Source organism: Ambystoma mexicanum, chromosome 4p (genome assembly GCF_040938575.1).
Source record: "Ambystoma mexicanum isolate Mex_15411 chromosome 4p, UKY_AmexF1_1, whole genome shotgun sequence".
Classification (NCBI taxonomy): domain Eukaryota; kingdom Metazoa; phylum Chordata; class Amphibia; order Caudata; family Ambystomatidae; genus Ambystoma; species Ambystoma mexicanum.
In genome coordinates this window covers 1,054,071,432-1,054,093,472 of record NC_090927.1, presented here as the reverse complement: position 1 = coordinate 1,054,093,472, position 22,041 = coordinate 1,054,071,432, and the positions used below count along the sequence as shown (strand labels likewise).

General features: G+C 44.2%; 1 protein-coding gene across 1 annotated transcript in view; it reads left to right on the top strand.

The window, feature by feature from the left end:
• The window catches only part of DCBLD1 (discoidin, CUB and LCCL domain containing 1), a 369,800-nt gene that overhangs the window by 325,594 nt on the left and 22,165 nt on the right, over nucleotides 1-22,041 (top strand). Inside the window, exons 14-16 of the mRNA XM_069606627.1 lie at nucleotides 6,900-6,987; nucleotides 13,833-13,882; nucleotides 13,991-14,110. Coding sequence (XP_069462728.1) covers nucleotides 6,900-6,987; nucleotides 13,833-13,882; nucleotides 13,991-14,110 — 258 coding nt within the window. The remainder of the gene's footprint in view (nucleotides 1-6,899; nucleotides 6,988-13,832; nucleotides 13,883-13,990; nucleotides 14,111-22,041) is intronic.

Genomic DNA, 22,041 nt, shown 5'->3' with positions numbered 1-22,041 from the left:
CTGAGTGAAGGGCAGACATAGTACAGAGGAACCCATCCTGAAAGCAGTAAAGAAGTTTACCAAAAATGTTTAACTGTCCTTTCTGGGGAAGAATAGCCAAGATGTAGGTGGTTTCATATGTAGGCTGAGATATGTGAGGATAATGGGGTGGGCTTCTGCAAATTCTAACTGACTAACTCACCTACGGTCTGAACTCCTAATCTCCGTGGGCTCTTGCATTGCGGTTCTCTCCATCTTCCAAGCACTGTAATAGGTGTTGCGTTACCTAAATACATGGAAAGGTTTAGGCAGAGTTCTTCTTGGGTTGGCTCCAGATCACCTGGAGCCGGTGATTTCCACATGGATAGAAGATGATCGCCATTCAGGCAGAGGTGCCACAGGATTCTAAACATTCAAAGTGTACGTTGCACCATGTGAGAGCAGCACTTAAACTTGTGGTTTGTCCTGCGTAAATCATGATTACAGGACTTTATTTTGAAAGCTTCAACATATTTGAAAAGTAAAATTTGAAAATGAAATCCTTTTCTATACTTTGCATTGCTCAGAATGAAGTGTGAAAATGTAAGTTTGAAAAGGTTTTCCTTGATGCCTTTCATGTGTTAGATTAGAAGTGCTGCTCTGTCTGCTGCCCTCCTTCCTAGCCTCTAGTTGATGTTCCCCACCCTGTAGCCTCTTGTCCTTCTGACCTCTTCTCATGTCTTTTTGACGTCTACGAAGTTTTTCTTTTAATAAAGAAAATGGCCTGAGCTCCCGTTTTTATGGCCCCTTATCCTGCACCAAGACCAGCGTGGGTTATGCAGTATGTTGGAGTTCTTCTGTATGTATAGCCCCGGTTATGAGAAAACATGTTTTTTGTTTTTTATGTCCTTGACGGTTTCCTGCTAATGCACAAGATTGTTTTGTTTCCCCGTCGTTCCACTTTACACAACACAAACTTCCACACACGACATCTGTTGGCACAATGATGGACTTGCTTGTGTCTGGACTCTGAGGGCACTTAGCTTTCTTTACTAGAATACACATTTATCAAGCTCTGAAATAAGCCCACAAATTTGGCATGGTCTTTGAGCGAAGAGCTACATTATAGCTCTAGCTGGCTACAAACTGTTATAGCCTGCATTGCACCGGTCTCTGTTGACTAGTGGTTGGTTCTTGGGGTTTTGGCTTCCACCATAACCCGCATAGCTTCGAGGTCAGCCCAGCCCACTGCATAGTCAAGGCAGGTCACATCACCCAATACAGACTGCATTGAGGCCGTCTGGAGTAACCAATGCAGTTCTTAGCATAGCTTCACTATTCACCATTAGCCTTACGCTCAGGGCTGCTTGCACAATGGTGTTGACCAGATGCAAGGAAGCCTGTGGTCACCTCCCGAACGGCATAGAATAGTTCAAGTACTTGCTTGGAGCCTTCAGGGTCATGATAATCAGTGACCTACGAGTAGGCTGGGGAAATGTTCACGTTGAGTGCAGAGGAAAGTTCAGTCCTACTAGACGGATTGAGGCTCTTCAGACTTCAGCAGTCCATGGCCCTTGCAGTTAGCAATGCATTTAACACAATGATCCTGAAGAGCTACACAAAACCTCGGATAGACTATTTGCTAACAGTTTTTGTCAGTACAAAAAGTCATAACCTGGCTCAAAATGTTATCAGACCCCTATCATTTGCCTTTGCATGTAAAGAGAATTATGGATTTGTGCATTTGCCTGACGTCACGCAGGGTGAAGGGGTCAGGAGGGGCAGATCGTCATGGTTTATAGACTTTCAGGAAGTTTGATGCGTTTCACTACAACGATTTACTGGCTAGAAATTGAAAAGGAGACCGACTTGGGGGGGGGGACTCCTCTGACACTAATAGCTACACTTATGGAGCACTACATTCCAAAGGTTATTGTCTCATGGTGCCTGTAAGCCAGTGTTACCACTAACGCATCTCAATTGTACCCTAGTAAGGATGCATGCCTTAGCGGAGGCAGCAAGCTTTGCACCTGTTCCATTAAGGTTATTGTAAGGGTGTCGAAGAAGGAAGCCGACACACATGTGGCATGATTTTGGTTCCATCCTTTTATTTCTGTTAATAAGAAAAGGTCCTCACTATCCTTACCTGCTAAGAGGGGTGTCCCCTGCCTCAAAACTAATATTAAAAGGGTCTGTCAGAATGTCCATCATATTTATCTCCACTATCCAGTCACAACCTACTTCTATCCCTCACACTACACCTAAAGGATAAACTAACAAAGTGCCTTCTTCAGCAGAATGGCTCCATTCTCCTGCTTCTTGGATAGTGTCCAAAAAGAATGTTCTCTTGCAGCAAAAGTGCCTGGGGAATGACTCCCTCCTTCTGGCTTGCTGGTTTCACCCAGTCTTTGTGCAATTTCTCCTCCAGGAGGATGGTTCCCTTATCCTGGTGTAGATCTATAAACGTTCCGATAAAACCAGGGGCAATAACTCTTTCCCTGGTGTCTCCAGCATAACCCTCCACTCCGTACCAAGAGAATGCCTTCCTTCTCCTGGTATCACTTGGTACAGTTTACACCAAGGTCAGGGGGAATGACTCCTTTCCCCTGGTGTCTTTATCACACAGCCCCTGGTTCTGTACCAGGAGAATGACTCCCTTCTTGCTTGGCACAGTTCTTTCTCGTTGTTTGCTTTCAGCTTCATGTATACTTTGCCACTCTGGTTTGTTGTTGGCAAAGTCCCAGATCTTGCTAGGCTCCTAGACCCTGCTCTGGTGCTCAGTGGTTCTTTCCTACTGTGACAAGGATTTCCTCTTATGCTTTCAGTATCTGTTTTTGGGGTCCCAGGCCTTTCTCTGGTGCTCAGTGGTTTTGTGTCTGCCACTGACACAAAGATGATGATGCTGGAGGGCTGTTCGACACTGGCTAGGCCCAATAGTTGGTCCACTCCCACTGGGCTGAGGGAAAGCTGTTCTAGCGTCTCTCCCGACTGTTCCCTCGTCCTTTCCGGGTCTCCTGTGCTGCCCCTCACCTTCTTGGGGTCTTTAGTACATCACTGGGGTTCCCGGGACTGGGATTGGCACTGTCTGCTGTTCAGGCTTCTTATCAGGATATGCAGTGCAGCGTGTCTCTGCACTGCTCAGCTTGCTCTCTCTCTTGGTTGTTTACTCGGGTCTGCGCTGGCAGACACAACAGAAAACTCAAACAGCTGGTCGCTGGCGTTCTGTGTCTTCCTCCTGCGGGCCCACCAGCAGAATTAGAATCTCCCTTGTTGGAGATATGCTGCACCGGCTTCCTCTCACAGCTGCGCTAGACCCTGGCCAGGCTTGAGACATTTCATACTCCTTTGTTGCTTTTTGTACATTGTATACAGTTCCCCCCATGCCAATTTTAAAAGTACTTTCTATGTTAACTTAATTCTCATGCATCCTCGGTGCCACCTTGTACCAAGTTTGGCACAGGGAATGACCTTCATGTGTCCTGTGCTCGTCCTCGTACTTTTGGCTTTACCTCCCATGTTACAACAATACTTAGGTTTGCTTTCTATGTAGTGGTTCTGAACATTAGGGAGGTAATGTTGGTGAGTGACAGCATTCAATGGGCTGTACCCCAGATGATCGTCCTTGTCAACTGGGGTGGGGGGGTAGTCCCTCACCATGAGTTCCTCCCGCATTAAACCACCCCTTGGGGAACTATTGGGTCGCAGCCGCACCTCCCTAGCCTCATTGAAAAGGGCTCCCCCTTAGAGAGAAGTGACGTCACATTGTAAGTCGTCACCTAACACAGAGTTCTGAGGAGGCTGCATTGGTCCAAAGAACCATCTTCCCGACTCTCAATTGGTACCTAGCATTGATGCCTGTGCCAACGGTCTCATGAGGATGGAAAGTGTTGAAACAAGATCAGATGGCGGTGCTCGCAAAACTTGTGAAGGGGTGGGGATAATTGCAACAGAGATTTGACACAGGAGCATTGGGGACTGTACAAAGCATCTGTTCAGTTTGAAAGGAACGCGTGGAATGCTTTGGGCCCATACAACGTCAACACAAATGGAGCCCAACAATCTTGAGGTGTGGATTGCGGGTGGAATGGGGTTGGACCTGATGCCGCAAGCTGCTGGCCATTGTAAATCCCAGATACTGTAAATGTTATGTATACAGAGTAGGGCAAGATGGCGAATAATTCAATAGAGTACAAAGGGACTGCAGTACAAGGTCACGTATATTAGCAGCCAAGATTTTGGGAAATCTGTTTGAATACAATGGGTCATGCTGCCAGTAACCTTGCTATGAGGTTCTTTTTGTTGTGGTTGAAGTGAGAGGTACGGGACGGTGGAGGCCAGAAAGGGAGAACCGCCCACAAATTGGATAAATGCTATGTCGAACTGAATATGGTGGTTGCACAATGTTACTGGCAACAAGTGTGATTTGGAAATCTGAAATAATTTGCATAGTGCCATTGTGAAGTGCCCCAAGAAAATACTGCTTACATCACTCCCTATAGACCGCAATAGCCTGCCAGTACATTGGCGCCATCTGCGGTGCACGTTGGCAGCACCCTCCCGTCTTAGGTGCCCTTCTACTAATCTACAAAAGCATCCACTAGTTCTGAAACCTACAGCGCTGTTGATAAAGCAACTCCATAAATGAAGCTGCTTTAGCCCAGATCCTCAGAATACTATACAGGTGAGACAAAGGGATCAATGGAACACACACAGGAGTAATCGATCAGCTTCAACCCTTTTTATTATGCACAACCGGAAGGATGAGGGTAAAGCTTACAGGGTTTTCACTGTAATGTGTATAGCTTTCCTCAAAGGTGTCACTGTGTGATTACTCCAAATGGTGCAAAGGACCTGTAAAGAGGAGTGGGAGGCTGGGGACGCTTGGTCCACCCTGGATTCCTTACTTTAATGAATAGTCCCACTGTTGGCGCACCAGGTTTGTTTCTTGCCAGTCTCTGGGCTATATCCACTTCCTTGCTTCAGTGATTGACCCAGAGCCATAGTACCCCACTTGCCTCGTCTGGGCAGCAGGTGCTTCTTCCTGCCTTGCTTTAGGGTACAACAAGTAAGGCTCAGATTTGCCTTCAGGCTTTTGCCTTCAGGCTACCCTCCTGGGCTGATTACGATACCTTTCTACGAACTGCTGCCAGCAAGTATTTCTCCCCACCTACCCCCCCCACCCCTTTACTTTGGTTTTTTGTGAGGCTGTGCTTTACCCCGCTAGCCATGCATCGCCCTCCTGGATCAAGGTTTTCTCCATCCGCATGTAGTCTCTTCCCAGACTCTGCCCCTCAATAGCTTGTTTCTTCGCGTTCTTTGACCTTTCATAACTAGTGTAAGAGATATAGCAGTGGACAGGCTCTTGGCTTTTCTCACCTTTTTCCCCTCTGGATACTCATTGGGTTTGAGATATAGCCCTTAGCAGACTCTTTGCTCGCTCTCAAGTCTCTCCTCGTCACTCAAAATATGGCTCTTTCCTAGACTCTCCTTATGTGTTTTGTGACTTTTTCTAATAGTGTAGTCCAATCAATTCGTTAATGGGCTGTCTCCCACTCCCCCAAAACCCCTTCCCCACTCTCCTGAACCATGTGTTCCGGTTCATAGTCCTTCTTGCTGATCGGGGCCTACCAGATGTTTCACTTAATTCTTGAAGTTAATGACTTTGTACTACACTCCTGTTCGTGTCTTGCTTAATGGGCTCTTCTGCAGCGGGGACTGAAAGTTTATAGTGTTTCGCGACCATTTTGGCAGAATTGTTAGGTGCTGTATACATGGCCGGTCCCACGAGCCAGCCATGAACAGCTGTGTACTGGCGACTATGTTGCTATGGGGGGAGGGGTGGGGAAAGACATTGCATTGTGTTTGAGTCCTCACAGGCAGGTTAGGTCCTCTGTGGAGGTTTTATTCTTTTCAAACATTTTTTGCACCATTATGGAATATTAAACTGGCGCCCACTCACTGACTTATTAGGGAATGTGGGTGGGCAAAGGCAATGGGGTCATAAGGGCCACTTGTAGAGACTTTTTTTACTTGTGCATTTCTCTGGGCCTAATGTGGGAGATGGATGAGAAAAAGCAGCAAACTGCTTTGGGACACAGGGACTGTATTAGGGGGTTGTTCACACCACTATTCTGAATGGGAGTTGTTGGGTAATATTTGGCCATTTTCTGGGGGGAGTCTATGTGAGGAACTAAAGGCGCACCTTCGTGTACATCTCCCAGGCATCACTTTTGTTGTTGATCTGGAATAACTGGTCTCCACAGCCCCTCGGAACGCCAAAGGAGTGTTGGACAATGTGACTCTGTCATCTAGAGTAATGTAATTCCGAATCCATTATTGGGGCACCAATATATAGCCAGTCTATTCGGGCAAGTTGTTTGCAGACGCTGATCCTCAGCCATGAGATTACCAACGATCTGTCAATTTCACCAGTTCTAGTTGAGTGTGATCACCCCAAAGGCTGATGGATGGAGCCGGTCCAAACCAAAAAGTAGACGGTTCACAAGTAAAGGAAGGAATGTGGTCGAACAGGTACATTTGTCGTACGCTGCCCTTCTGCCACACCCATGCTGTTTTAGTTTTCCAATGGGATTTGCACATGATTTGTAAAATGTGATTCCTGGTTGGTGTTTGTGAGAATGCCCTGCAGGCGTGTCGCAAAGTGCAAAACAAAGCATCTGCTCACTTGCATATAACCTCTGGCACATCATAAGTTAAGGGATGTGCAAGTTCGTTTTGCCTAACACTGTCGCATTGACTGCTTGCAAATTTAGGATACCTGCATCTCCAGTTGTTTTGAGTCCTTTCTACTCCAGTTTGAGCTCTCGCTACACCACAATGCAAATGACCATCCTATATAAGCAGCCTGATTGGTGAAACTATTTATATTGAATGGACAAAAATCACTGGCTAACCTTTTTTAATTCTCTGGTTCTGCGCAGGAATGAAGCTTGCTGCCATAGTTGCTCCAGCGGTGCTTGCTCTCTTGCTTCTGATCGGTGGAATTTGTCTCTATGCAGCCATAAGAAAGTAAGTTCAGTTTTATTGTGCGACAAGCACACTTTTTAGTTGGATCTGTGAAGGTTAGCGATGTGGACTTGAGGCCATTGCAGAACTGTTGGCATACAGCACAAAGATCACAACCCTGTTCTCACACCAGCCCATACAACATGGACATGCTTGTGTATGGACAAAGGGCTGCACATCTCTCCAACACCAGAGACCACATCACTTAATTCCCTGCACTTGCAAGGTCAGAGACATCCACTCCAGAGCACTGGTCTGCAATGGCGCAGACGCCTCACAACCACATCTACATGCCATGAGCAGTTGTGCATGTATGAAGGTGCTACAGGTGCTGTGATCCTCCTACTTTCCCGCCCACGATGACCGCCCTGCTTGCCTGCCACACAATGGCTGTGACTGGCAGGCACTGCATCAGCAGCAACTCCAGACTGGTGGATAATCTGTTATCTGTCCCCAACATTCAGAAATGCAAAGGAGGAGAAGAGGGGTAGGCGGGGGAGATGCTGTTTTACACAATCAAACTGATAGTGGCTGAGCATTAACCTTTGCTCGTTCGGGTCATATCAATGCCCGTACCACTATTACACCCCAGCCACAACCATAGCCTTAGCTGATCAGAGTATGGGGAACCTTGCATCCTCTGAAACATTGACCTACGTTGACCTACAAAAGACCCTCTATTTTGATGTGTCCTGCTTGTGCATAATTCTACAATTTGTGAGTCACTAGTCTGCCATTTGGGTGCAAGAGGGCATGGGGTGTTGGGCTGTTGTCTCGGCATAAGAAAAACATTCTACCAAAAGCAGATTTGAGACCGATAAAAGGAAATGCCAAGCACAAGAAGCTAGAAAACAGAAGGCATAGAAGTGTTGGGACAAGGGAGTCGGAAGGAGGATAGCCACCAGCATTAGGGACAGAAGAACAGAGGGTGTGACATGACAGAAGGTTGAGGGAGAAGATGGCAACCGAGCAGAGTACATTGGGAGTATGGTTTATAGGGCAAGATTAAGAAAAGAGCAGAAGATCGGCAGCAGACTAGCATGGTGTGATTGATGAGTGTAGAGGAATTAGAAAGCAGATGCATGAGGGAAGAGATACAACAGCATTGGGAGACCGGGCAGGACAAGGTGAAAGGAAAACAGGTCTGGATGGAGAACAGGAAGTAAAGGGAGTGGTAGAGATGACAGGCTGAGAAGAGACACCGGCTTAGTGAGCGTCCAACATGTTTCCATTGTGAGGAGGTAGACCGATCATAAGGGTTAGCCAGATTTTCTTGAACCTGCACTACATATAGGCATCCACACCATGACATGACAGCATCCCTTGCCTACCCCAAAGGTTTACACCATATGACTGGAATGGGCCCATCCGACGGCAATTATTCCCGACAACACCAACTGGGAACCTAACAGAAATTCCTGTACCGTTACAGACAGGTGGGGGTTTGTGAGGTATATAGGTACCAGTCCTCAGCCCCATGCTGCAGGACCATTCCCTGCACTGCCCCTGTGGATATAAACCACAGCATTCCTACAGGTGGGGCATTTGGTGGTGCAAATGGGTGCCAGGGGGCTCTGCCGGACAACATTGAAAAGGAATGACAAAATAATCATAATTCCCCTAACCAAGTCCAGAAATGTAGTGTGCACCCTGACCAGGCCAACTCGCCTTGCCTACCCTATAGAACCTAAACCGAAGTACATCATGGTCTGCAGCGTACGCTCCTGCAAATGGCAGGGCGGTAACCTTTTACAGCAGAAAAGGGCATTATCTGTAGAGCTACCAAACCGTGTGAAGTGCCCCCAGACAAACATTCACGAGAAAAGGTTCTGTAGCAAGCGCAATATCACAACAAAACCTATCATTATTTCTAACCTTTGGGAATCCAAGTACTTTGAAATATTAATGCTGTTATGGTTTCAAGGTTCAGCGTGAGGACACCGCCTGGTGTGCTCTGCAAAGATGTGGTTTTCCACATTTAATTATGTACCCTGGGTAAAGTAATCATTTCTATACTTTAATGTTTTAAGACCAGATTGTGTAGAAGTATAGCCTTTCTCAGGCAGCTTCAACATATTATGTAGACTATTTTGAGTGCATCCCTGTTGGTTTTACTAGACCATACACATCGGGGCCAATTGCACCATATTTGCTTCTCTGATCTGGTCCTGTGTATACTATTCCTATGGTCCGCTTCATCAAGGCATACGGACAGTAACTAGAAGTTCATTTTATGCCCAGTACAATTATGTTTGTGGTTCTGTATTTTCAACCTCCTAAAAATTATCCCTTTCTAGAAAATTTCAACTTGAGTGGTTCAGCTAATGAAGAGATGTAAACGTTTTGCTTGGATTTACACTGCAATAAATAGGTGGCTTGGGGTGAAAAAGAAATAGAAGTTTTGCTTAAAAAAATGCACGAAAACCTCAACTCGGGTTTTCTCCTAAAAAGTATAGGCAGAAAAAATACAAATGAATTCAGCTTTTCTACTGTGCCGGATCATCACTCAAAGCGCCTATCCTTGTTAGATATTTTATGGTGTACTTTGTCCCCACCCAGAGACCACCGGACTTCAGTCTGCTGGAGGAAAATGGTAATGGGTGATTAGAGATGGACGGGTATAAAAAGGAGGCTCGGAAGAATAAGTAATATATAGTATATATGTAAATATATAGTCTGGATGCATGAGAAGTTCGAGTTGTGCATGGGCTATCCAAAGTATAGTGAAGGCATGATTGACCCGGTGACCGCTGGGATAGACCAGGCATTTGAAAGCTCCAGGGAAGTTGGCTGCGCAAGGACATTTCAGTGGAATTTCGCTAGATTACCGTGGTAATAACTGAAGGCACGCTTGGAAACGAAAATGCGTCACATGAAGCAAAGGGAGAAATGGAGTAATAGGAGGGGGCTAGAGGTAAAAATCAACTGGGGGACCAAGAGGAAAGGAAGGAGGTACATGGGTAGTGCCTGTGAGGACTTTTTAATATTCGAGCGTTATCGCGATAGTTACTGTGGTTAATAATTCACCAATTATCTGTGGTTTATGGAGGAAAAGGAAAATGGGACGGGGAGAGATAGGTGCCACATATATTGGGGTCACATCTACTAGGCAGGGGGAAGTGGGTCTTTGTGCCAGTGAACCCTAAAGAAACCTATTGGTGCAACATGTGCAGTGGCTGAAGGCATGGCCTTTGGCGATAGCCAGTGGCCACTGACTAGTGGGCTTGAAATAAAGCTAGTGTATTAAAATAAACAGTGGGCATGGCTAAAGTGTGTGACCACTGGCCTTGGCCAAAGGCAAAAAAACACTTGAAATTACTTTAGTTAAGGGACAGTTAAGGTGATCGGATTTAACACAACAAAACCCTTGAAATTCAGTGGATGTGGGAAGTGATCATCTTAACTTCCCCCCCTGTTGCAAACCCCAGGAGCACATACATAACGGATGGGATTCACAATGACGAACAAAGGCCGGCAAGATAGCTCAGTTGGTTGAGTGCTTTCTGCTGCGATCTGCGTTATATCTGCAGATCGCATGTTCGAATCATTGGCAAGACCAACTCAGCCTCTCATTCTTCGAGGTCGATGAGCACCAGCTCTGGTTGGGCGATATTGTATGTATGTGTTCTATGTAAAGCGCTTGGGTGTACGCACTATAAATAACACATCATTAGAGCTTAGGGGTCATCAACAGGAGGGGGGGGCACAGAGTTAAGATGATTATCACTTCCCACATCTGCTGAATTTCAAGGGATTTGTTGTGTTGAATCTGATCATCTTAACTGTCCCTGACTATATATCCCCCCCCTTGAAGAAAATTTGGGGGGTGGATTTAAAAAGTCAATTTGAACCAAGTCACGCATTCCACAGCGCCAATTCTACGTATATAATTAAATTTTCCAGTGCATCAATTGTGTACATCGGAAAGGAGCATACGGTCTCTGACAAGAGATGTTCTGAAAAATAACATTATGCAGCTCTTGCTAATTACCTCCTAACATTTTTGCGTTTTTTAGAATGAGAAAATTCTTGAACAGTGAACCTCAAGAATATTTTCTGAGGACTTTTCCTTTTTATTGTGGGGAAAAGATGCCGCAACAAATGATCTAATTTCTTGGTGGACAGGACATTTTATAAAACCCAACACTCACATGATTATAGAGTGAACTACTATTGTGGCATCAGTAGACATCTGAGTGGGTAATTCCTAGGCATGTGGCAGCGGGTGAGCTGCAAATCACTGAGTCAAGAGCATTGTTTTTCCAGTTCCCCACAGGGTTAGCAATTTGGACCAGGGGCATAGGAGTCCTTCCGTTTCCTTGTGGGACATTCACTTGGTCATCCATTTTACTGCTGCACTGCTTTGTGAAAGTCTTGTAGATGGTAACCATGACCGATCTCAAAAGTGGACCCTCACAAGTGCATTTTCTGTGTAATCTAGTCACAGCAGGCTGATACTTTCACTGTCGAGGGTTTAGATAGAAGTGCACACCTATGGTAAGTAAGTTTAGTAAAGCAATTCGAGGATTATTTTAAATCATTTTTAGGTGCGGGGGAGGAATTGGGGTCATGGCACAAGACCCCGACAATAAACAGTAAAAAGAAAGAGGATTCAACTTGGGAACCATCCCGTCCCCTGCACACGTTCAAATGTTTGGATTAATCCAATAAAGTTGTTCAAATTGAGGTTTACGCATTTACATATTTTTGTTTCTAACAGAAATGGTCAGACACAGAAGTGTGAGATACATACATATTTATAGCCAAGCTATATTATTTTCAACAAGAATTATAGTTCAGAGGTAGATTTACAGTGCATAGAAACAAAATGGAATCAATAGATGAAACTCAAATTGAGGAAAAATGGAGTCCAAATTAAATGACGACACGTTTCGAGGAATTTCTCCTCTTCTTCAAAAGGCCAAACTTGGACTCTTAACGTAAAGGGAAAAAACACAAATTCAGTAAAGAAAATATTGTAGACACAATTGATAACATAATCAATTTTACAATTTAGAAAATTGTGTGACATTTGTAACACGCATAATATGCGTTGTAATACATGCAACATTATAAGGTGAATTATGTGTTCCATGTTTGAGAAACTGAAGGTCATTTGATACACCCCTTCCTGTAAAATAGACAGTAAAACGTACATCATATTATAGTTCAGTGCAATGATCCCTCTAATGGGACCTGTCAAGTGGATGGTGAAACATAAGCTAAAGTGAATATATAGGGAAAAAAGTTAGTGGTTCCTAAGCTCGATCGATCTAGTGGGGAAGTAATGCGAAAGTCGTTACCTTTGTGAGTGGGAAGTGCCGGAAACAAAGAATCCGACGGTGCAGGAAAAATAAGTAGACAGACTGTCTTCATATAACAGTTAGTTACTAGAGACACGGCCAATTCCCAAAAGGATACTAGAAATCTGTAAATAACAGAGCCTGATCAGTGTCAAGTTCAATGTTCAAAAGAAACGGACATTAGTATGAAAAAAATCGAAATAAATCGAATGCGGGAGTTCTGTCATGCAAATAAATAAGCTGAACAGGAATGGAGTCCTCTTTTGACTATTTACCGTCATCCACATTTTGGTTAGGTACGTTATTCGTTTTTTTTTATTATTATTTTTTTTTTCATACTAATGTCTATTTCTTTTGAACATTGAACTTGACACTGATCAGGCTCTGTTATTTACAGATTTCTAGTATCCTTTTGGGAATTGGCCGTTTCTCTAGGAACTAACTGTTATATGAAGACAGTCTGTCTACTTATTTTTCCTGCACCGTCGGATTCTTTGTTTTCGGCACTTTCCACTCACAAAGGTAACGACTTTCGCATTACTTCCCCACTAGATCGATTGAGCTTAGGAACCACTAACTTTTTTTCCCCTATATGTTCACTTATGTTTCACCATCCACTTGACAAGTCCCATTAGAGGGATCATTCCACTGAACTATAATATGATGTACGTTTTACTGTATATTTTACAGGTAGGGGTGTATCAATTGACGTTCAGTTTCTCTCTCAAACATGGAACACATAATTCACCTTATAATGTTGCATGTATTACAACGCATATTATGACATGTTACAACAAATATCACTAAATGTTCTAAATTGTAAAATTGAACATGTTATGAATTGTCTACAATATTTTCTTTACTGAATTTGTGTTTTTCCCTTTACGTTAAGAGTCCAAGTTTGGCCTTTTGCAGAAGAGGAGAAATTTCTCAAAACGTGTCGTCATTTAATTTGGACTCCCATTTTTCCTCAATTTGAGTTTCATCTATTGATTCCATTTTGTTTCTATGCACTGTAAATAATCTACCTCTGAACTATAATTCTTATTGAAAATATAGCTTGGCTATAAATATATATTTTTTCTCACACTTCTGTGTCTGACCATATTTGTTAGAAACAAAAATATGTACATTGCGTATAACTCCAATTTGAACAACTGTATTGGATTAATCCAAACATTTGAAAGTGTGCGGGGGACAGGAGGGTTCCCAAGTTGAATCCTCTCTTTTTACTGATACTTTCACTGTGTAGAACCTAAAGGAGAACTTCTAAATTTTATAAAGGCGATTTTCATGTGCTCTTAATGCTTATGAGGTTCCAACAGGACAATCCAATTTCCCTGTCCATATTGGCAGTGTTACAGTTGGTAAATGTAGACAATAGGCAGATATACTACTGGAGAGAGGCCAACGACCCACTGAGTGATGCAGAGGGATACATTGCCCAACTACTCAAATTGTGTGGCGTTGATTTCTTGTTATAGTGTATAATGGTCTAGTAGAAACATCACGACACAGGCTCACCTGTCCTACAATTTCATTTAGGAAAAAGATGAATGGAAGCACACGTGGGCCAGGGAATATCAAAAAAGCAGGTTGGTGGAAACATTTGTACTCTTGCCGTTACAAGGGCTGATTGAAGCGGTAAGCCGTAATATTTGACTTTTGAAAAAGACAATTTGACCTTGTTGTTTTATCTGTAGGTTGTTGGAAGCAGATAAAACAACCCTTTGCCAGACAACAGTCAACAGAGTTTACCATCAGCTATAACAATGAAAAGGAAACCATACAGAAGTTGGATCTAGTTACTTCAGACATGGCTGGTAATTATATTGATTTCACATGTCACTACCTCACATATTTCGTTTTTAATGTTGCTTATGCTGTTGATGAAAATAAGTGCAGTCATGGAAAAAACCCTAGCACTCACTCAGCAATGGAAAGGTATAACCTTTATAACTCACAATGGCAAAGCAACTGCCACATGGAATTTTATTTCAATGCAGTTTTACATATTTGATCTAGGTATAATAAAGCATTAACTTGTAGCATTTCATCTAGATGTTGTCTGCCAGCCTAACTGGTGGGCACGCACGTGCTGAGGAAATCTTCTCTTTGCTCATGTAAGCTAATTTTATATTCAAAGAGCAGTACGCTTGTCCTTCTACTTTTTTTCCTACTTAAGTGGAACTGAAAGTTGTTTCAGTAAAGGCTGTTTCTTAGCAGTTTTTAAGACTTCTTTTGTAACCTATATGCTCCACTCTCATTCGGTGGATCTGCCGGTTGCTGTAATTGATGCTCCTAAAGAAGTTTTCAGGGCTAGAAATGTTCTCACCTGCAAGTGATAATCACCTCGGTTCCTGTTTTAAGAAAACCAACTCATTTGTTGAATCATATTGGAGCAATCCAACATATTGAAGGCAGATCAGAGATCTAAAAGTATAAACCAAGGCGTGGACCAGATGGTTGAAAGTCCTTGAATTCCAGATGGTTCCAGAAGTGTTTTTCCCACAATCTAAACTGGTTGCCTTTAGAAGTTTGGAAAGAAACAAGAGGATTCACCATGTTTGACAACCAATAGTATATGCTCAGTGAAGGGATTTACAGAGCTACCACTATGTTGAGGAGATTCCAGCCTAGTTGACGTTAATGTTAAAGATCATTTGTACCTTACACTATCACCACCAATGTGGTCCCTTGGTGCTCTGGTGGATCTGAAATGTAGTGTGGGTGAGGGGGTGGTTAGTGAGGTATAGCGGGTATAGGTAGAGCAAGAGTTGTGATGTCTTGTTGACTGGTTCAGTTCGGTGTGCACCTTTCGCTGAGCTTGGGTGTGATTTGTGGCTCGGTAGATTCCCATGTGCTGTTGTGCAGTGCTGTGTGGTTTGTTTTGGGGTTCATTGTCAGTTGAAGGATTAAGGATTCACAGTTGTTGATGTTTAGCGGTTTGTTTTTATTTTCAGATACTCCTGTTATGCTATTACAAGTACCCCCGCCCCCTCTTTCATTTTTTCTTTCCAGTTTAGATAAAGAACGGCTTTTCACACTGTCTTACTAAACTCTCTGGATATCATATGCAGAGCAATAAGACACTTGGATCTGATCTGAGGTTTTGTATGTAGGTATAATTAACAAAACCTAGATGTTCTCCAAAAGCCCTCCAGGCTACATTGGGTGCAATGAATAATTATCACAAAAATGAGCTTGGGATTTAAACAAAAATAATGGTATTTGGGAACCACAAAAGGCCTCATTGGAGCTTCTTCCCACTTTAAGATTTTCAGATGAAGAAAAAGAATGGGCACCTAATTCACATAACTGCTTAAAACAAATGCAAGCTCTTTACTGCAAGTCACCTTTTTCTTATGCCAATGAGAAAGCAGAGGAATCTTGCAGTGAAGTTTAAATATTTGTATTTGCATTCGGAAGAGTTTCATATCCACACAGGTTGCCCTGAAGTATGCAAACGTTATTGCTTATGGTTCTGTAAATTGGGTCCTGGATCATGCTATGAAAGTAGTGGAAAAGGTGTTGCATCTACCTTTTTAATTTGCCTGGAGCTGCTTTTTTTGCATGGCTTTCATTTCAACAGTGGAAACTATGGTGCACAAGCCAGCAAGGTATGTCGTAGTATTGATGTCTGAGGGAGGAGTGGGGAGGGGAGGGCAAGTCAAGACTGTGTGCCTCTGGCCCATAATATAACCTCTTCTTAAAAACCCACATTTATTTGGAGATTCTATTGCCCCCTCGCCCCATTGCTTGGACTAGCACCTGATACCTTGTCCCTGCTCGCCCCCACCACAGACACTTGGTAATCTAACTTCGGGCAAACATTTGGCGGCTCTTTTCATGTGACTTTATACCAGATTCCTGTTCAGCACAGGCACTTAGGGGAAAATCTCTTCCACTCCTTGCTTTGTATAAAAATTGATAACTCTTTAAAATATTCATCCCAACCACCTGCCTGGTTACATGCAATACTGAAAGATTTTGATCATATTCATGTCCTTTAAGTTCCCCAGACTGGTCAGGTGTTAGTGAAGTCTTACTGACTGACGTTACCCAGCCCATTCTTACCGGGCAAGTCCCACCCCACATGCTGAATAAATGTCCTCTCATATGGTGACCAACATCGCCATCTTTCACAAAAGTATATGCTCTAATTGTCTAGACCTGCCTATGATAAATTCATTGGTGATCCTATTGGTTAACTGGGATTTCCCCACTCTAACAAATTTGATATTCTTAAATTGTTTCCACCCCAGATTCTCTCCCACCTTTTCTGGAAAAGTTCAGTTTGCACATCTGCTGACCAAAACCACCTACTTGTTAGTTGTGGGCAATTTCAACTATTGGTGTTTCTTGCCCTTAAAATACCCTATCAATGTTTTCCTGGAGAACGTTTTAGCTCTTGGATCATCTGCTCATGTTCCTGAGCCAACCCACAATAGTTATCAGATATGTGTGTCCCAAGATCTAAAGATCTTTAACTTCAATCCTGTCACATGCTTGGAAAGCCAATTTTAATCTTTCAAGACTCCCCTCCTGCCCCCCCTTTAGATTTTTCCGATCCCAGTAATCTACAGCTTGAACTAAGATTCTGTCCTACTCCTGAAAATCAGTTATCGCTCCAGCCTTATCCACTCACCCAGCCAGTTAGCCAGAATGCTTGTCCTCTGACAAAAACCTGCGGGCATACAATTGCAGTGACAACACCACCTTCAAGGACAGTGGTACCTATAATGCCACAGAAAACTTTGTTTATAGTAATTTATTTTACACTCAAAATTGAACATTGGGTTTATCCTATTAACTCATGATCTTGCTAATTACCTGCTTTTATAGTACCTTTAAAATGGAACATTCGGCTTTGTTGCACATGCTCCTTTATAGTTTATTTTATTTTATTCCCCTATAGAATGAATTATTCTGTTACCGTGTAGTAGATGCTGAAAGCATTTAGGTTTATTATTGTCACATCCCAGGCCCCCAGATATTGTGGGAGTTTGTAGTCCTTTTCCTTTGTATTATATTTCAAAATGGGATTGCCCCATCAAAGAGCATTATTAGTCCAGTGTCTAAAGACAACACGTTAGTTGACCTTGTCACCTGACTGTCACTCAAGTTGTTTCTCAGAGCATTTTTCGGCCGGTTTTCTCAGGAAAAGGAGGATGGTTAAGAACATTGTTTATTTACCTGCATGTTATTTGCCTGTTTTGCCAAGTGAGGACTATTTTATCACGCAGATTTTCATTTGTGCTGAAGGTTACTGCTTTTTATACTACATGTTCTATGTTTTTCCCCAATCACATTTCAGTTAAGTCTCATCAAGTACAATCTCACCATCATATGCTGTCCAATGTTTTAATCATAGCTATTTGTTCTTTTATATTATTATTCTTTATTTCAAATCTGTCTTTTATGCAGCTCTTTTGAATTCACATTGCTATTAGTAGGAGCAACCTAATTCATGGTTTAATGTTGAGTCTGCATTTAGAAATATATATTTCTGGAGCTTGCGGATCTGCTTGGATCACATGCTCTGCATAGTCCGAGATCTAGTGGAAGTCGCAGAGTATTACAAGATTTGTTTTGAAACTCAAATGGACGTCGACAGGGCGTGTTAGTAATATTGTCCCTAGTGTGACATGTATTGTACCCATGGTCCTTCACGCGTCGAGGTCCCTTAGATTGTTTTTTTCCACCATCGAAGTCAGTCGCAAATGTGGAGTTCTCTTCCAAGCTGATGCCTTTGATTAGCTAAAGTTGCAATTCTAGACTCTCTTTCCTTTATTGTTCACTTTGCTGTACAACCACCTGACTGTTTGATGGCTCTCGACGAACACCTTCGTCGTTGACGACTGACTGATCGACGACCAGACACAGCCTTCACAGGCCTGTTTGGGCTTCAGCCCATTACAGTAGGTAGAGAATGAGGGGAGGTTCTTCATACTGACCTCTTTAGAGTATGCTTTTTCTATTATCCTCTTTCTTCTTTTCTTGCCAATCTGCCCTTTTTAAAATATAATGGACAAAACCCCTTTTAAATGTTGTCCCTCCTGCCACCGAAAATTAGGACAGGCACCGAGTGTGCAATCGCGGTCTCACAAAGGGAATCACCCTGAAAAATGTAAATCCTGTGGACTTTTTCGGACAACGACCTTAAAGGATCGGCAGACCAACCAATGGGCCACTCACGCCATGCAGGCAGAAGACTCCATTGACGTGACGTGAATCCAGCGAGGGCAGTGTCGGGGTCATGAGTGACGCCGAAGGCGAGCAGGGTCCGTGGGAACCCCATGTGCAGGCTCCAGGCTCCAAGATTCAGTCCAGCGGCTCTGTGATGGAGAAGACACCCAGCGGCCAGGGCACAGACAAATACTAAACGTACCCCACGGCTGACTCTCGCTGGTTCCGTCGAGCATCAAGGCCCATGCAATGTCCAGGGACAAAGCCTCAGATTCTTACTGTCCTCTGGGCCTTCGCGTATGCTTTCGCCTCACGACAGTTCCCCAAAACCGAAATTGAAAGTCAGTTTGGGAACAGCACATAAAGCCCTCCTTTTACGTGCCGAAAAAAACTATGCGGAGAAAGGCACTTCGACGTCCCCCAAGAAAATGCAGGCACTAATTAAGAAACGCATCAATGCTTCCCTGCTTAAAGCGAGGTCACCAAAAGACAGTTCAACGCCCTTTACCCCAAAAGACACACACTCAGGGGCCATGCACCACAAGTAGGCTTCCTGCCCTCATGCGAATATACACCTGAACAGTTCAATAAAATTATAAGGATATTGTCTAGTTCCATAGACTTCATGGACAGACACCCTGATCAATTGCCAATTCTTCAAGTTGCCTCACAGCCAGGGGCATCAGCACAGCAGCATCCTGCCAAAGTCTTGTCTTGAGCCACAGCCTAGCACCACTGCTTTAGGCACTCCGACCTTGACCTACCAAGACCCCTCTCAAGACTTGTATTATGACGACCAAGGAGACTCAGTGTCTCAGGGGGACCTCTATAGTCCAGACCAAAACCAGTTTTATGACGACGATGGTGACATTTACGTGATCCAGTCGCCAGACCACCAGGACCAGCCAGTAGCAGATTTGCCTGTTGACTATCAACTTCAATACAATGAACTGCAACTAAAGGCGGCACAACATTTTAATATCGACACTCAGGAGGCATAGGTCGACAAGGATTTTGGGGAAGATAATCTGGGGGACAAAAAGCCCACCTCCCAGTCTATCCCACTCCTGCAGTCCTAAGACTCATCCAGCCATCCCTACTGGAACATAGTCTCACGAGGGCAGTCATCCACACGTGCCCACTGACACCCTGTATATTAGGGGTTGTCTTAAAACAGATTCCCTAGTGGTCACCACCACCGGTAAAGGGGCAGGCACTCCCCTGGCATCAGCAGAAGCCTGGCTGGACAAGGAACGCAAAAAGATGTATACTTTCGGCAGAACGGTCGCATCCTCTACAGCATACCAGACCAGAATTGCTAACAACACTACGCTGTAAACTAGTTATGGCTGCCACAAATGGGATGACCTGGAACGCCAAAATGAAACCATCCCAGAACTACTAAAGGCTCAATTACTGAATACCATCTCAGAAGGCAAGCAGATCTCAAGCTGCATCCTAAAGAATAACCATGATGCAGCAGATAATGCAGGACGCATCATAGCAGAAGGAATGCTTATCAAGTGCCATGCCTGGCTCAGTCAGGGTTTAAGCTAGAAACTCGGGCAACCCTCTTAAACAGACCAGTGGAGCCAAATATATTATTCAGGAAGGTGGTAGAAGACGCCCTTAAGAGTGCCAAGGAGCAAGACGACACTTCTGGATCTTTTGGAGTGTTGACAGACAAACCTTATTCCCAACGCGACTCCCCAAACTCTAGGAGATTCGGGGGCCAGGGTGCAAAACGTTCCTCTGGCTACACTCGGGGCGGACAGTCCTGGTCTTGGGGCCACTCGCAAGGCCAAGGTTCCTCGTCCAATTTTCAAAGAGGAAATAAAAGGGGCAGAGGAAGGGGCAGATCCTCACCTGGGAGAGGCTCAAGCCCTCCAAAACAATGGCACAACATTTCAGGTCCCCTCCCATGCCACTCCAGTAGGAGGCCGAATTTCACACTTCACCCACGCATGGGAGGAGAGGCCACATTTCACAGGGGAGAACGTTGGGCAAGTCGGTCCGTGGCAGGAGGGTACTGTATCCAGTCACTACAAAAACCACCCTACTGCCCGCCAAGACAGAAGAAAATGACAGCAGAAGAACAAAGCATATTGCTGGAGGAAATAAAGGCACTGCTGGAAAAGGATGTCATAGAGATAGTCCTGTCAAATAGGTAAAAAAAGGTATTTATTCAATGTACTTCCTTATGCCAAAGAAAGACCTTACCATGCGCCCAGTACTAGATCTGCGCCCAGTGAACAAATATGTCCAACCACAAATGTTTTGTATGACCACGCTGCAAGAGGTGATCCACTTTTAAAACAGGGAGACTACATGGCAACATTGGATATGAAAGATGCATACTTTCCTATTTCAATGCACAATGCGCACAGAAAATACCTGTGATTCAGGATGGCGGAAGTACACTACCAGTTCAAGGAACTCCCATTCGACATCGCCTCGGCACCAAGAGTATTCACAAAGGTGCTCGCAGTAGTGGCAACACACCTGCGCAGAAGGTCCATCCCAGTATACCCTTATCTGGACAACTGGCTGATCACTGGGGAATCTCCTCAAATTTGCTAATTAAACTCGCAAAAGACAATAAACCTTCTCTTCAATCTGCGTTTCTCCATCGAGACGAAATCCAGGGTAGTCCACCAGCCAGATAAAAATGTCTGAGGGCTATCCTAAACACAAAAGACGAGCTGGCTTCCCCTCAAACGAGAGAGTTATGTTAGTTGGCATTTAAATGGTGCTCTATATAACATTGGTATGACCTCAAAGCACTGGTAGGTTGAACGCCCTCAGACCATAGTGCAGGTCAGTTGAAAGAATAGGGTGTCGAAGGGTGCTTGGGTGCACCAGTTAAGTGTGCAGCTGATGTAATTGCTTGATGGTAGCTGCATTCTAGCATTAGGTGTGGTGTTATTGGTATCAGTTCAATGTGTGCAGTCAGGCAGGTTGACAGCAAGACTGGGCTCTTGTACAGAGTTGAGTACAGAACATGCTGTTGCAAGTACCTCACTACACGGTCTGTCGCCAGATAACTGTACGCAAAGCAATGCAAAGGGTGACGGCCTCATGCATTCACTTGGTTCCACACGCGTGCCTGCATCCAATGCAGGAATGGTTGGCAAAACAGTGGTCTTGGGCAAGCGGACAGTGGGACGATCTAGTAGTTTAGCTAACCCTGGTTCAGGCTCTTCGCTGGTGGTCCAAGGACAATGTGTTAAAAGGAAAACCCATGGTCCTTCACGCGTCAAGGTCCCTCAGATTGTTTTTTTCCGCCATTGTGACGGACGCTCATCGCGGAGTTCATTTCAGCTAACGCCATTTAGAGTAGTTACTCTTTCTGTCCTTTCTCTAATCCGACTTCGACGATTTCATCAATGTGGTAGAGAGGACGACCGTCTAATGAAATGCCATACTCGCTGCACCGGGCCTAGGCCCTAACAGTAAGGAGAGTGGGGGGTGGTCATCGTAGAATGCATTTTCCCTCCATCTCCTTTCTCGCCTGGCTGCCATTCCCCATAAACATGGAGAACACTACATTTAAGTTTTGCCCCAC